This window comes from Hippocampus bargibanti, linkage group LG17, assembly GCF_051943395.1.
Source record: "Hippocampus bargibanti isolate YZ-2025 linkage group LG17, ASM5194339v1, whole genome shotgun sequence".
NCBI lineage: Eukaryota > Metazoa > Chordata > Actinopteri > Syngnathiformes > Syngnathidae > Hippocampus > Hippocampus bargibanti.
Window position 1 is genome coordinate 7,362,450 of NC_142750.1, and position 15,350 is coordinate 7,377,799.

At 41.5% G+C, this 15,350-nt stretch overlaps 2 protein-coding genes across 3 annotated transcripts; both read left to right on the forward strand.

The window, feature by feature from the left end:
• The first annotated feature begins 249 nt into the window (after nucleotides 1-249).
• dnajb1a (DnaJ heat shock protein family (Hsp40) member B1a) lies at nucleotides 250-6,625 on the forward strand. Of its 2 annotated transcripts, XM_089018066.1 has the most exons (4): nucleotides 250-396; nucleotides 462-747; nucleotides 2,099-2,667; nucleotides 4,133-6,625. In XM_089018066.1, exons 2-4 carry the CDS (start codon nucleotides 537-539, stop codon nucleotides 4,361-4,363), a joined length of 1,011 nt encoding a protein of 336 aa, XP_088874192.1. In that variant the 5' UTR covers nucleotides 250-396; nucleotides 462-536; the 3' UTR covers nucleotides 4,364-6,625. The 2 variants fall into 2 exon arrangements, with proteins under 2 accessions (XP_088874192.1, XP_088874191.1); XM_089018065.1 differs by having other exon boundaries at nucleotides 274-747.
• Nucleotides 6,626-9,360: 2,735 nt separating this feature from the next.
• Nucleotides 9,361-13,602, forward strand: LOC148885478 (serine/threonine-protein kinase pim-2-like). Its single transcript, XM_089018059.1, has 7 exons — nucleotides 9,361-9,919; nucleotides 10,014-10,108; nucleotides 10,591-10,638; nucleotides 10,820-11,044; nucleotides 11,441-11,618; nucleotides 13,129-13,302; nucleotides 13,409-13,602. Exons 1-7 carry the CDS (start codon nucleotides 9,571-9,573, stop codon nucleotides 13,498-13,500), a joined length of 1,161 nt encoding a protein of 386 aa, XP_088874185.1. The 5' UTR covers nucleotides 9,361-9,570; the 3' UTR covers nucleotides 13,501-13,602.
• Nucleotides 13,603-15,350: the final 1,748 nt, after the last annotated feature.

A 15,350-nucleotide genomic window follows, 5' to 3' on the forward strand; every position in this document is an offset into this window, starting at 1 on the left:
ACACTGCGAGTGGTGCTTCAGGTAAACGAGCACGAACGTGAGGTAAAATACGACATATGTAACATCCACATTTTCTTCATTTAATAATGAAAAGAACAGTGAGATTATTGACGACGACATATTTTTATTATAATGAGTTTATTCCACTTTCCGGTTTTACCGCACTAAACCGGAAGTGATCGGAGGGAGTCATCTCGCCGCGCCGCTGATCTCACACAAACGTCAGGACCTCCTGCGTCTTCCAGAAGTTTCCCCCAGTGGTTGGCGGTCTGCCTCGGCTGCCCCGACAGTCAAGTCATCGATATCTCCGTCGACGCGCGGGTCTGACGTCTGTTCGTTCCATCTGGGTGACACTTGCTTCCTCATGAAGTGGAAAGTCGTAGCGTTGTGAGACCGGTAAGTCTAATAACATATAACCTGAAGCTAGCTCGGAGGCTACCGAGGACCAATTGCCATTGAAGCCCATGCAGACAGCGGCTCCGCTTGGAATGTCTGCTTTTCCCGAGACGTGGCCGAACAAGTGATCGGCCTTTGCGATGGGTAAAGACTACTACAAGGTGCTGGGAATAGCCAAAGGTGCGTCGGAAGATGAAATCAAGAAGGCGTACAGAAAGCAGGCCCTTCGCTACCACCCGGACAAGAACAAGACCGCTGGTGCCGAGGACAAATTTAAGGAGATAGCAGAAGCCTACGACGTCCTCAGCGACGCCAAGAAGAAAGATATTTACGACCGATATGGCGAAGAAGGTAGATGACCTTTTTTCTTAACCTCAATCTCATCATTAATTGGTCCAACGGTGTCCATTAACGTCAACGCTGCAGCTTGAGAACTTTCTAGAACGAACCGGAATGCCACCGACGATTGTCGCTTACCCAGCTGTAATAATTTCAACGCGTAGTTTTGTCCACAGTAAATGTTTGTACCTGATGAGAAGAAATTGCAAATAATGACGGCATCATGACATTATATGACGTCATATGACGTCACGTGCATACGGCACCAACCAGGGAATAATACTTCAATGTTTATCAATTCATCAGTATGTTATTGCTGTTGTGATGAATAGATGAAACTTCTCTTTCTGTTGTCCATTGGGTTTTCATAATCATAAGCGGGGATAGCTAGCTCGGAGTATGGTTGGAAAAATGATAATGTATAATGTAATATAAGGTATAACACTTAATGTGCTAGAGAGAGAAAAAAAAACAAGTTTTTTTTTAATCTGGCATCAAAATAATGTTAAGGGAGACATTGAGCAATCTCTGATGAATATTCCCAAATGCAGTTGACCAGCCTGAGTTGCCTTGGCTCAATATACAGACGCTCCCCACCTTACGAACGAGATACGTTCCGAGCAGTCGTTCATAAGGTGAATTTGTTTGTAAGTTGCTTCAGTGCTATTTTTTTTTAATGGAATGTATGTTTAAGTCAAACACTGAACGGGGAAGTATAAAACACAGACGCTCTAACAGTCTTCTTCTTCTTTTCCTTTCGGCTTTTCCCTTCAAGGGGTCGCCACAGCAAATCAGTGCCCTCCATCTTTAGAGGTTTGATCCGCACGCTTGTTTTGGACCCTCTAACAGTCATGAAAGAAATTCACACCTACTGTAGTACAATGACATATATCCTTGGGTCTTCAGTAAGCCATGACTGAAGCTGCTGGCATGTAATTACTGAATTACGTGCCAGCATCCATTACTACTTGTTAACTGGGAGAGGGATTTCCTCCCCGCCTACATACTCTACGCAGCCAATCGTAAGCGACCTCGGCAGATCAGGGCCTGAACACGTTGGAAAACTTCAGCATAGCCAGGGTGCTGATTGGTTAGCCTTTGTGTCCGTTGTGTGAATATCCAGCCCTTGAAACCATTAATGTGTCTGTCGGCGTGAAGCACAGTACGCAGCTAATTGCAAGCAAGATCGGATGAAAGAAGGCACACAATACAAAATCTAACTTGCAGCATCTCTGTCCGAACATTTTTTGACATACTGTACCCGCAGAAATGTTCCTATGTACCGTTATTCGTAACTTGAATGTTTGTAGGTTCTGGAGTGTCTGTAAATTGGGACACACTGATTTTGGTGACTTTGTTTTAGGTCTTAAGGGCTCCACGGTCGGTGGTGGCGGTGGCCACAGCGGCTCCACATACAACTACACCTTCCATGGCGACCCCCACGCCATGTTTGCCGAATTATTCGGCGGCCGCAGCCCCTTCGACCACTTCTTCTCACAGAACGGTTGCGACGACACGGTGGATGCCGCCGACCCCTTTGCCGCTTTCGGCATGGGCGGCTTCCAACGGCCCTTCAAGTCGCACTTGGGCGGCCCCCACGTCACCCGCGAAAGACAGAAGGACCCGCCGGTGGTGCACGAGCTGAAAGTGAGCCTGGAGGAGGTCTTCGCCGGCTGCACCAAGAAGATGAAGATCTCCCGGAAGAGGCTGAACCCCGACGGGCGAACCACACGTAGTGAGGATAAGATTTTGTCTGTGGATATCAAGCGCGGATGGAAAGAGGGAACCAAGATTACCTTCCCCCGCGAGGGCGATGAGACTCCTACGAACATTCCCGCCGACGTGGTGTTTGTCGTAAAAGACAAACCTCACCCCGTGTTCAAGAGGGAAGGCTCTGATATTATTTATCCTGCCAAAATATCACTCCGAGACGTAAGTTACTTTTGCTATAGCTTAAGTGGATACAGATGTTCCCTTACTTATGAACATTCGAGTTACGAACAATGGTATATACGACCATTTTTGTAGTAACTTATGTAGTATTCTCTCCAGTTGTACCAGTTGAGCCTTTATTTTTCTCACAGTGGAGGAATTTACATTTCATATAGGCACTTTTTTCAGGGGGGGTGGGGGGTGATTGGAAACAGATGCTCCCCTACTTATGAACATTCGAGTTACGAATAACGGTACATACGAACATTTTTGTAGTAACAAATGTATTCTCACTAGTTGTACATGTACATATCTTTATAGAGCATATATTTTATTAACTTTTTTGTTTTTCTGTATAAACCTTATCATCCATCTTATATGAACCTTAAAGAACAACCGACGTCTCCGGACTAGTTGTCTCCATAATTTGTAAATTGCTTCAAATGACTTCCACTAAGCGTATTTTAATAAGATTCCACCGCATATAGCTATATTTTACGTTTTAAGACTCACACTGAATATTCAGGAAGTCTTGTTTTTGAGTTGGTGACGAGTCCGTACGTGACGTCACTAAAGGAACGCCCCTGACCGAAAAAAAAAGACACATTGTAGCCATCACGTCAATGTATTTTGCTGTACTTGTTTGTCTGAAAAACCTCATGTTGCACCAAAAAGCCGCCAGAAGAGGGTGACTGAGCTCCATGGAAGGAATGTATCAGCCTGTGGAAACGGGCTGATTAAGTCCTCACAGGTGCTTGGACGCCATTTTCGGCCTCTTTTTGGTTGATACATTTCCCCCCAATGTTGACTCAAAATGGCACGGAATAAATTGTTTAATCGATTGCAAACATGTATGCTTTCCTCTTCAAAACTATTTGAATCATATTCATAACTGGATGTGTTAACAAGAAAGCATATTCTCCGAATCTGAAGCCATTGTTTGGATTCTCCAGCAATGCAAGACGTCTTGGCGTGACGTCACGAACTGGGGGCGGGACTTTCGGAAAATGCCCAATTCGCAGCTCAATTTTTTGCAGATTTTGGACACTTTAAGTCATTTTTATTGGTGTTTTGCATTTGAATAAAAATATCATACTGCGTGTTTTGGGTATTTTAGATGCTATAAAACGTTTTTCTGATGTCAGTTAAGAAACAAAAAAGTGACGTCAGTTGTTCTTTAAACATACATTCCACACAAAATAAAGCACTGAAGCAACTTGTGAACGAATTCACCATACGAACGACTGTTCGGAACGTACCTCGTTTGTAAGTTGGGGAGCATCTGTATATCATTAAGTATACATACATTTGTTTTTTTAAGAAGATTCATATTTTTATGGTCCCTCTCTGCTTCTGATTACTTACTCTGATTACTTTCAGAAAATATCAATCGTAAATGTTGACTTTTTTTTTAAATGTAACATTTTGGTGTCTGAAAAAGCAATATTTTTTGGTTTGTGTAAAGGCCCTCTGCGGGTGCACAGTCAGCGCACCAACGCTGGACGGTCGCACCATCACGGTGACGTCAAGAGATGTGGTGAGGCCGGGCACCAAGAAGCGCATTGCTGGCGAGGGCCTGCCGCTGTCCAAGTGGCCTGAGAAGCGGGGTGACATGATCCTGGACTTCTGCGTCAAGTTTCCTGACAAGCTAGGCCAAAACACGCGTGACGCTCTCAGGCAGGTCCTTCCGCCATGATGTGGTCCAGCATCACATGGAAAACGACTTCCTCCGCATCGTTCTTCAGGGTTGCTGTTACTTGAGGTGACTTGGAAACTTTAATCTGGACTCAGGGCTGCTGTGCTTTGACTTTAGACAAAACTCCCAAAATGTCTTAAATGTAAGACCGTAGAAGTGACTTATTTAAGGACAATTTTATGGGGGGCGGGGCAAGTGTGAACAAACACTGCCAGACTTTGTCATCCTTTTTATCTCATTCTTGTCTTTTATCAGCACTGATGAACACTTAACACTCTGCAGAGTGAAAACTAGTAATGGTGCTTGAATGCTTTGGAGTATTCAGGTCGCCTCGATCGTCATAATATTACAATGACACATGATGATGCCAAAATAAATAGAAATCCATTTCAGGTTTGATGTCAAAATATGATAAGTAAATTGACATTATTTTGTGGAGAACATAAAACAATGAAACAGTTTCACAGACATCGTGTATTTTGCAGGGAAAAAAAATCACTTTAAAGGACAACCGAGACCTCCGGACAAGTTGTGTCCATAATTTGTAAAATGACTTCAAATGACTTCTACGGAGCCCATTTTACAAAGATTCCACCGTATAGAACTATATTTTACGTTTTAAGACTCGCGCTGAATTTTCAGGAAGTCGTGTTTTCGAGTTGATGACGATGCCTGACGTGACGTCACGTCAGGAACGCCCCTGACCGAGAAAGCGACACACAATGCATTTTGCGGTACTTTGTTTGGTCTGAAAACATCGTGTTGATCCGTGAAGTAAAACACATAAATAACGCAATGGTGAATCGTTGTGTGTCGCACCAAGACTACCAATTGCGGTAACACCATACAGGGGTTGACACAAATTCCCAGCAAACAAATCAGCCCATTTCCAATGGAGCTTGGGCGCCATCTTGTGCATTTTCTGGGCGCTACATTGGAGTCCAGATGGCTCGAATTGATACGGAAGGACTTCTCTAATCGATTGCAAACATTTATGCTTTCCTCTTCAGAACTACTTGAATCATATTCATAACTGGATGAGTAGCAAGAAAGCATCTCCTCTGAATCTGAACTCTCTGAAGCCATTGTTTTGATTCTGGAGCAAGGCAGTGTGTGACCAATAGTGACGTCACGAACAAGGGGGCGGGACTTTCTGAAAATCCCCAATTCGCAGCTCATTTTGTTGCAGTTTTCGCACACTTCATTCAAGTCATTTTTATTGTTGTTTTGAATTTAACTAAAAACATCAGCCCGCATGTTTTGGGTATTTTAGATGCTATAAAACTTTTTTTCTGATGTCAGTTAGGAACCAAAAAAATGGTGACGGTTGTCCTTTTGACAGGTTGACAGGAAGAAAACAATTCTTGGAATATTCTCATTTCCTCAACTTAATTTTAAGATGAAATGTCAAAATGCAATTTAAAAAAAATATAACTTGTAAAGTCGAACGCCACCCCACATTCTCGTAATATCATGACATTTTATCTTGAGATATATAACACGAAATTCAGAATAAATGCCCGACATTTTCTTTGTAATTTTACTCTATAAATTATCATTTCTAAGTGCCCCTCTATGACTCCCAATTTTGGAAAGCACCATAACAGTATTTAAAGAAGCCCCACCCCCTTCCACCATCTGCATTTCTTGAGTGACAATGTGGCGTTCACATCACACAGGCAACCCTACTTCTTGAGGTGCTTTCACCGCGTAAACAAACTGTACCGCTGATATGGCACCGTGATCTCCGTCTCACCATCGCTGACCTCATGTGAACGATGTTTACGAAATCGGTTACCTCAATCGCGCCATTACCGGTGCGTTGGTCCCTCAATTAGCAATCGCGGTGAAGTAGCGCGCCAATTAAAAATATCTATTTTAGTTGATGTGCCAAATGCTTGTTATGTTGTGATCATGTGTGGACATTGAAGGCAATTTCTAAATACTTTTAATATATTATGTCATTACAGCACTTGTTTGTTTTTTGAGAGGGGAGTGCACTTTTAGGAAGGAGGAAAAAAACTTATTTTTTTTTCACTTGCTGTGTCATACAAATGTCACACAGTGTGTAATCTCTTATTAGCTTGGGTCCTTCTAATGTCTTCCTTGACTGATTTGTTTACATCATGCGGTGGATGTAAAAAGTCTAACTACCTAATTCTTTTTTTTTTTTTTGGGCCCGGTACCAGACTGCACGACTGAAAAAAACAAACAAACAAAAAAAGACTAAGACATGCATTATAAATAAAAATGTGAATTAAAGGATGAGCAGTTGACTCTTTTACAATACTTTCCTTATTTTCAATTTGTTTAATGAATTAATATTAATCAAATTGTGAGGATAGTTTTGCTTTTTTGAATCTTGCTGTGCCGATGTCCATTTTGTGTTTGGGAGCCTTTTACTGAGCATCTTCATCTTTATTAAGTTCATACAGTTGCTTGTTCTGCAGCCACAAAGGGACATAAGTCTTCTTGTGCCGGTCCCAAGCCCGGATAAATACAAAAGCTTGGCTAAAACAAACATGTGAATCAAACCTCTGAAGATGGAGGACACTGATTCGCTATGGGGACCCCTTGAAGGGAAAAGCCGAAAGGAAAAGAAGTGGCCCAGTTCAAATATCAGGTTTTTGTGATAAACCAAAACAAGACGAAAGACGATGAAAGATGAAAGACGGAAGACGAAAGACGATGAAAGATGAAAGACGAAAACCTGTTATTTGTAGTTGTGTTGACCTTTTATGCCCTCAGTTGCAGCTTTCTAGGTTCCAGGAGCAAATGCAATGGATTTAAGGTGATTGATCTTAACGCCTATTTGGACTTGAATTAGCGCCATTAACACGAACATGTAAGAACTAGTTAAATTGTGATACATTTTCTTAATTTCGCACTATAAATATGAGGAGTTTTGTGGGGTTTTATTAAATATATATTTTGTTGTCTGGACATAGTGATGTTTAGTGCATATTCCTCCGGCAAACTGTTGGCGGTCTTGCTGCCGTCTTCTTGGTTCTGGCACCATCTGGCGAGCAAATGGAGATCACAAATTACTCAAATTACTTCCGGTTCCATTGTATGTCGTAAAAAGTCTCAATTAGTGTGGTAAATGTTCCCTAAAATACTTAATAAATTATAAAACGGTTCGAGTGATGCCTTACTTATACCGTGACCCCCCAATGAATGCCCTTTTGTGGTTTTTAAACGCAGCTAGAAGCGTCTGAACTCCCTGATGACGTCACATCTGTGAAAGCCGTTAGCTTTTGACGTGTCGGTGACTGAAAGGAACGTAACCTTGAGATTTATGACCACATTACTGACGCAAATCAAGTTTACATTTAATTGTAAATATATGTGATTTAAAGCAGGTGGTAGTGAACCAGTGTAAAATAAAATGTAAAAATCCTAATAAAAATGCAAATAAAACACACACTTAACTGCACACACAAAAACATCCACGGGCAGTGTGAATCATTTTGAAACAACATGGATATCGACCTCCTACCTGGTGGGTTTAATTTAAATTATAGTTAAGCGTACACATAAGTGAAATGACCCAATTGAAATTAATTAGCTAGTTTTCGCAGTTGATTTGATATGTCCTGTATTTTTTTCAAATAACTCATTGAGACAAATGCCTGTTGCATCAGGAAAAACGTAGTACTGTACTGCCTTCATTTACAACTTTGAGTAGTTCCATGACATTGCCCTAACCAAAAACACATTCCCAAGCTTTAGATCATCTATTTAAATAATTTGAAATGCAACTAATCACTTTCAGCACCCTAGAGCATCCCCTAATAAGACAAATTTCAACATGCAGTATTGTAGTAAATGGTGCATTTACTGTATGTTTTCATGTATTTTTTTTTATTGTTAAAAAAAAAGTTACCCTTTTCTGTGTTTTGCAACTCACTGTCAGCTGCATCTCCATATTTTCACTTTTGTAGATAGGAAATAATTTAAATGCCATTGACTAACATTATTGACTTCTGCTTCAATTTATAACATAAGTACAAAAGCGCGTACGTCTTGTTCAAAACTTACTATTTTGATAGACCCATGTTTTGAAGAAGGACATTTTGAACATGTAATTGACTGTCATAACTACCTGAGTTAAGACACTAACCAAAATGGGAGTTTTGCCCATGTTGGAAATAGGTTGCCTTGATGATGTCACATGTGGGGAATAGATTTCTGAGATTTGATTAAATAAATATAGAATAAAAGGTGAATGTTTCACGAGGTTGCGACATGTGCCCGTTTGTCCACTTTAGAACATTAAATTAATGAGCTAGTAGCTAATTCAATGTACACAACTGACAGATGGGAACCAAAACAAGTCTTAACCATGTGATGTAAATACGTTTCCCGTTCAATATTCAAGATTATGTTATTAGAAAACGTAATCTTTGACATCTTTAATGAAAATACACACTAGACAGCCACCACGATGTGAAGGATTGTGGGTGACAAGCCAAGCGGAAAGCCATAGGTTTTAACAGAACTGCACAAACAAGGTGATGTTGAGTTTTTTTTCTACCAGTTGCAGGCACCAAAGAATATTGCTCATGTAGGGAAGACTGTGGGGTGAGAGACCCTGAACGTATGGTCATTGGGACCCGAGGACTACCCACAAAGAGACATTATCACCCCCTCCGAAATGCTGGGAGGTCCACAGAGTTGGCATCCGAGGATACGGTGACAGCCATAAGGACCAAGCATATGAACCTAATAACTGGCCTCAGAGCCTCCAAGGTATCGCTGAAGGCTTCACTGTCTTCGAAAGGACCGAATGCAAAACCAGTACCACACTGGAGACCCTCAAAAAGCATCAGAGTGTGAAAATCACAAAAATGTCTATTAGGCCAAAACCTCCTAAAGGGAACAAACAGAAGTCTGCAACCAAATCACAAACCCTACTAAGGAAGCGAAGGCTCAAGACCACCAGGGTGTCGATGAAGGTCAGGCCTGCTAAGTTGACTAAGCGGAAAGCTGGCACAAAATCGGACAGACTTGTGAAGAAGCAGAGATTTGATACCAGAAAGTTTTCCGTAAACATTGTACCAGAAAACGGGTCCAAACATAGACCCAGCCCTCAGACACTTGTGAAAAAACCCCAACGTAAATCCAAACTAAAGACTCTCTTTTGGAAGCACAGAGGTAAAACTAAACCAGACATTCTAATCAGGAAAACAAAGCCTCAACCCACAATGGAGACCTTTACTGGGTATCGTCGGGCTAAGACCCGACTGGTAATGCAAACATATCATCCAGGGACTGAAGGCAATCCAGAGATTCCTAAAAGGAGGAACGGTGGTATAACCAACACTATGAATATGGCTGAAACTAAGCGGAAAACCGACACAAAACTGCAAAGTCTTCAAAATAAACAGAGGGCCAGAATAACCACTGTACCAGTTAAAGTCCTGAAGTCTCAAGGAACAAAACGGAAAACCAGTACCAAAGCAGAGACCCTAACAAGGAGTCAATGGCTTAAAGCCACCCAGATGTCTATGGTCCAGCAGGCTGAAAAACGACTCTTGACCACAACCAGTCAAGGTAAACTGCCCACAGGCCGAGACTGACAAGATGAAGGGGAAGCCTTGAACAGTTCTTCGAGGTTGAACGCCAAACTCTATCTGTGTGTTTGCAGCTTCCCTGGATCAGAAGTATCAGCAACTAGACAAGATCGGCGAAGGGGGCTTCGGATGGGTCTATGCTGGCTACAGAAAAGCTGATTCATTTCCTGTAGGTTCTCTGTCCCGGAGCTTCTCGCAGAGCGTCGTTTTTGTTTGGACTAACTAACACCTTGGGTGATAACATACAATTATCATCCGTGGCAGAATGCTTTGGTTCAATCAAGTTGATGCAGAGATGATATCTGAATCATCAATTTTTGTTTATTATTTTGCAATTTCTTACATTTTCAATGTATTTTTTTCACCAACGAACAAATTAGCACGATTCCAGTTACTTGGTTATTAGCTTGTTACCTGAAATGCTAACCTCCGGCTACTTATTTCAGGTCAGCTAAGCATGGTGTAAACAATCAAACATGAGCAACGTACTTGTATTTCCTGTCAAATATTGCTAATGCTAACGCTAAAATTTGAACGTTCCAGTACTGATCAACTCAGATTACAAGGGTACTTTGTACTCTTGTTTATTTATTTATTTTGAATTCTTATCACATGAATGTGTAGACGCTAACCAATGACTGTGTCCTCTAGGTGGCCATCAAACATATTCCCAAACATGAAGTCAAGATCATCCCCTTGGTGAGAAGAACTTGACTGGAGTCCTCACGTTGTTCTTTATTCTTTGTGGATCGCTAGCTAGGATGCTACGTTGTGCTACGTGGCTCTTGTGCGAGTGTCTTCACAAATATGTTCTTTTTCAATTGTTACGTCTTGTTGTTGGACTAAAAACACAAAACTCACATTTGTGTCGCTCTGATAGAACATAAAAGGAAGGAAACACAATGTTCCCCTGGAAGCTCTGCTCATGCTGCAGGCTTCGTGCATCAAGGACGTAGATGGCCACTCGGCCGTCGTGTCTCTGCTGGACAAATATGACTTGGATCAAGAACTTGTGCTTGTCATGGAGAAGCCGGCGCGATCTGTCGACCTCTTCACATACATCACCAGATGTCGGCTTGGACACTTCAAGGAGAATGAAGCAAAGGTATTGATCACAGGTGCCAAAGTCAAGGCCTGGGGGCCAAATCTGGCCCACCATGTCATTTTATTCGGCCCACGAAGGCAAATCAAACTGAAATTCCATGATGCTTGCTAAAGTCTGAACCAAAATTTCAAATTGTCCCTTGTAAACCACAATAACAGTCCTTATTTTTTACTTCAAATTTGAAAAGAAGTTATTAATTTGTCGTGCTCTCTATATGAAATATGGGGAGGGGATTAAACATTCTAATGGCTTCCCCAAATTTATAACGGCCCCTGAGAGGAAACTAACGACAATGTGGCCTGTGGAAAAAAACTGAGTTTGACACCTTAATAGAAGCTGTCCATTGTTGTGACCGCTGTCCCTGAAAGGGTTAATGATTCTGTTTGTTTCTATCAGAACATTATGAGGCAGCTAGTGGACGCCGCCATCAAAATGCATGCAGTCAACGTCTTTCATCGGGATCTCAAACCAGGAAATATCCTCCTAGAAGCCACCTACGGCGTCCCCCGAGTGCGGGTTATCGACTTTGGCTGCAGCTGCTTTGTAACCGAAGAGCCTTATCATGACTACACAGGTGAGTCGGCTCACACGTACACTTTTAGGATTGTCTCCTAACAACCAATGACAGGTGAACCATTTCATGCTTAAAGGACAACCGACGCCTCCGGACAAGCTGTGTCCATAATTTGTAAAATCACTTCAAATGACTTCTACTGAGCGTGTTTTACAAAGAGTCCACCATATATAACAATATTTTACGTTTTAAGACTCGCGCTGAATATTCAGGAAGTCTTATTTTTGAGTTGATGACGATGCCTGACGTGATGTCACGTCTGAAACGCCCCTGACCGAGAAAGCGACACACAATGCATTTTGGGTACTTTGTTTGGTCTGTGTTGATGGCGAAATTAGAAGGAAAACACATAAATAACGCGATGGTGAATCGTTGTGTGTCGCACGAAGACTACTATTTGATACTAGTTGACACAAATTCCCAGCAGACAAATCAGCCCATTTCCAATGGAGCTTGAGCGCCATCTTGTGCATTTTCTGGACGCTACATTGGAGTCCAGACGCCTCAAAATGATACGGAAGGACTTCTTTAATCGATTGCAAACATGTATGCTTTCCTCTTCAGAACTATTTGAATCATATTCATAACTGGATGAGTAACAAGAAAGCATCTTCTCCGAATCTGAAGCCATTGTTTTTATTCTAGAGCAAGCCAAGACGTCTTGGCGTGACGTCACGGACAAGGGGGCGGGCCCTTCTGACACTCGCCATTTTCGGGGTTATTTTGTAAGTTGTTGTGGGACACTTTAAGTCATTTTTATTGGTGTTTTGCATTTGACTAAAAATATCAGCCTGCGTGTTTTGGGTATTTTAGATGCAAAAAAACTTTTTCAGATGTCAGTTAGAAAACAAAAAAATGGTGTCGGTTGTCTTTTAATTACTTAATTATATAGGTCTGGAGTTATATGAGCTTGAATTGAGGGTGGCTATCCAAAATATAATCCGATACATACATATTGGTTTATATAGCGCTTTAACTACAGCTGAAGCTGGAACAAAGCGCTAATACGGACAAACAGGAAATGCTGTTGCCTTGTGGAAGGGAAAAAACATTGCCAAAGGTCTGGCCAGTGCTTTATCGGCACCCAAGCAAGAAAAAAAAAACAAACGCCGAACTAATTCGGGTATGGCGCTCTACGTCATATTTTCAATTCCCGAATAAATTTGTGAATGGTAGTGAATGAGTTAAAGGTTTCAATTCACTGCAACATGATTGCGAGCGGTCAAAGTTGGTTGCGACCATCCCGATTGGTCATCATGATGGAAAAATGGCCCTATATTTTGATTGCTAAAATAGTTTATTTAATATGCTGTTCACGACCAGCATTGCTGATTCTGAAAGCTATGGGCAGATTAGATTTATCCAACAAGATAAATAAATCTGTATGCGAGAGAAAATAACACGCCGGATGCAGTGCTGACAATTTGAAACACATAAATACAAATTCATGGTATAATGTATGCTTCCGGCAGTGTTTTGTACCTGACCGCCCATCATTGTCATGTTTTAGGAACCCTCTCCTATGCTCCTCCAGAGTTTGTCCTGAGTGGGACATACTGGGCGGGCCCGACCACAGTGTGGCACCTGGGGGCTATGCTCTTTGAGTTATTAGCTGGAAGTAAACAGTTCGACACGCTCCTCTTTATCTCCCAGATGCTCCAACTCAATCGGGTTCTGTCTCAAGGTATTACTTACGACTGGACAATGACTTACTATGGCCTCAAAACAAGACGCTCCAATGTGAAAAAAAAACAGGAGCTCATTTGTATTTTCATCTCTTTCCCCATCAGACTGCAGAGATTTCTTGCATATGTGTTTGCATTGTGACCCGGAGCAGCGCGCCTCCCTAGTGCAGATCCACCAGCATCCATGGCTCATTTGATGATTTACAAAAACTCATCACCATGTGGGCATTACAGGCTTTTTTTGTATTGTTTATTTCTCACCAACTATACATTTACACTGTCGGATGGTGTGTCAATCATACAAGCCCAATTCCAATGAAGTTGGGGCATTGTGTGAAGCCGAAATAAAACAAAATTAACTTCAACCTGTGTTGAATTGAATACACAGCAAATATGCGAACTGATACTTTTTAAAGCAAATAATCATTCATTTAGAATATTTGTTCTAACACATTCTAAAAAAGCTCCTACGAGTGAGTATCTATTTAGCTAGCTAATTAAATATTGTATAATAATAATAATAATAATAATAATACATTTCATTTATAAGCTCCTTTCAAAACTCTCAAGGTCACTTTACAGTCACAGGATCAGTTTTTTTTTGTGGGTGAGTAGCGGCAGCTGCACGCGCCAGCGTTCACTCAACCCGGAAGTAACTCAAACAGATAGAAAGCTTGCTCGCTAATACATAGCTACTTTACAGTAACAGAATAAGTTTTTTTTTGTGAGTGAGCAGCGGCAGCCACACGCGGCAGCATTCACTCAACTCGGAAGTAATTCAACTAAATAGAAAGCTAGCTAGCTAATAGCTACTTTACAGTCACAGAATAAGGTTTTTGTGGGTTAGTAGCGGCAGCCACACGCGCCAGCGACCGTTAACTCAACCCGGAAGTAATTCAACCAAATAAAAAGCTAGCTAGCTTGCTAATAGATAGTTACTTTACAGACATTGTGTGTGTGTGTGTATAGATCGCTAGGTAATTAGCGAGGTAAATTGATTGCTTCCTAGCGAGCTAGCTATTTAGTTAGCTAATTAGCTAGCTAGCTAAGTAGCGATCTATACATGCAATATTTTTACAATTTTCACTATGACAAGGCAAAACTGCACACTGTGTGTGTGTGTGTATAGATCGCTAGGTAATTAGCGAGGTAAATTGATTGCTTCCTAGCGAGCTAGCTATTTAGTTAGCTAATTAGCTAGCTAGCTAAGTAGCGATCTATACATGCAATATTTTTACAATTTTCACTATGACAAGGCTTCTACAATTACATACCTGTCAACTTATATATTTTCCCCGTATTTTACACGTTTTTAAAAATAATTTCAAATAATGTACCGTGTACAACAACTTTTATATGGGGAAAAAAAAATAATTGTGAACCGATTTTCCAAAGAGCATTTTGTCTCAAATCCAGTTCTCAACTGCTGGTAGCCAACGACAATGCTGCTGCCGATCGATACTTTCGCCACGGCAAACCAGCAAAAGCTAATCCTCGTGGGGTTTTTTAGCATTTCAAATAATATACAGCATACTACAACTTCTATACGGGAATTTAGAAGGACAGCTATTGGCCAAGGTTGACAGGTATGCAATGACAAAATAACTCATTTCAACAAAGGCTGCAATTAATCATGGGGTCCCTGTATAAGGAACATTCATTGGATCACTTGCTTTTGCTTGGAAGGTCAGCGTTCTAGCTCTGTGGCTACTTTCAGAAGATCCCAAGCCAAGGTATTCCTAGACCTGCTTCAATGTTCATCCCTAGAGCCTCCAAATCCGACATCCGTTGCACCACACCGGTGGGGCACCCAAGGAGTCATGCTCCCCAGATACTCAAGCCAACTAATCCTGGCTGCTCTGTGTAAATCAAGAACACCATTGAGTTGAAGCCCACCCGAAGAGCCAAAACACCTTGGAGAAAATCATTTCGGCTGCTTTTATCTGCCATCTTTTTCACAAAAATCTAAATTCTGAAGTGGCTTTGTCAAAATCCTGAACTCAACTCGATTGAGATGGTGCTGGATGACATTAGGAGAGCTCTTCAC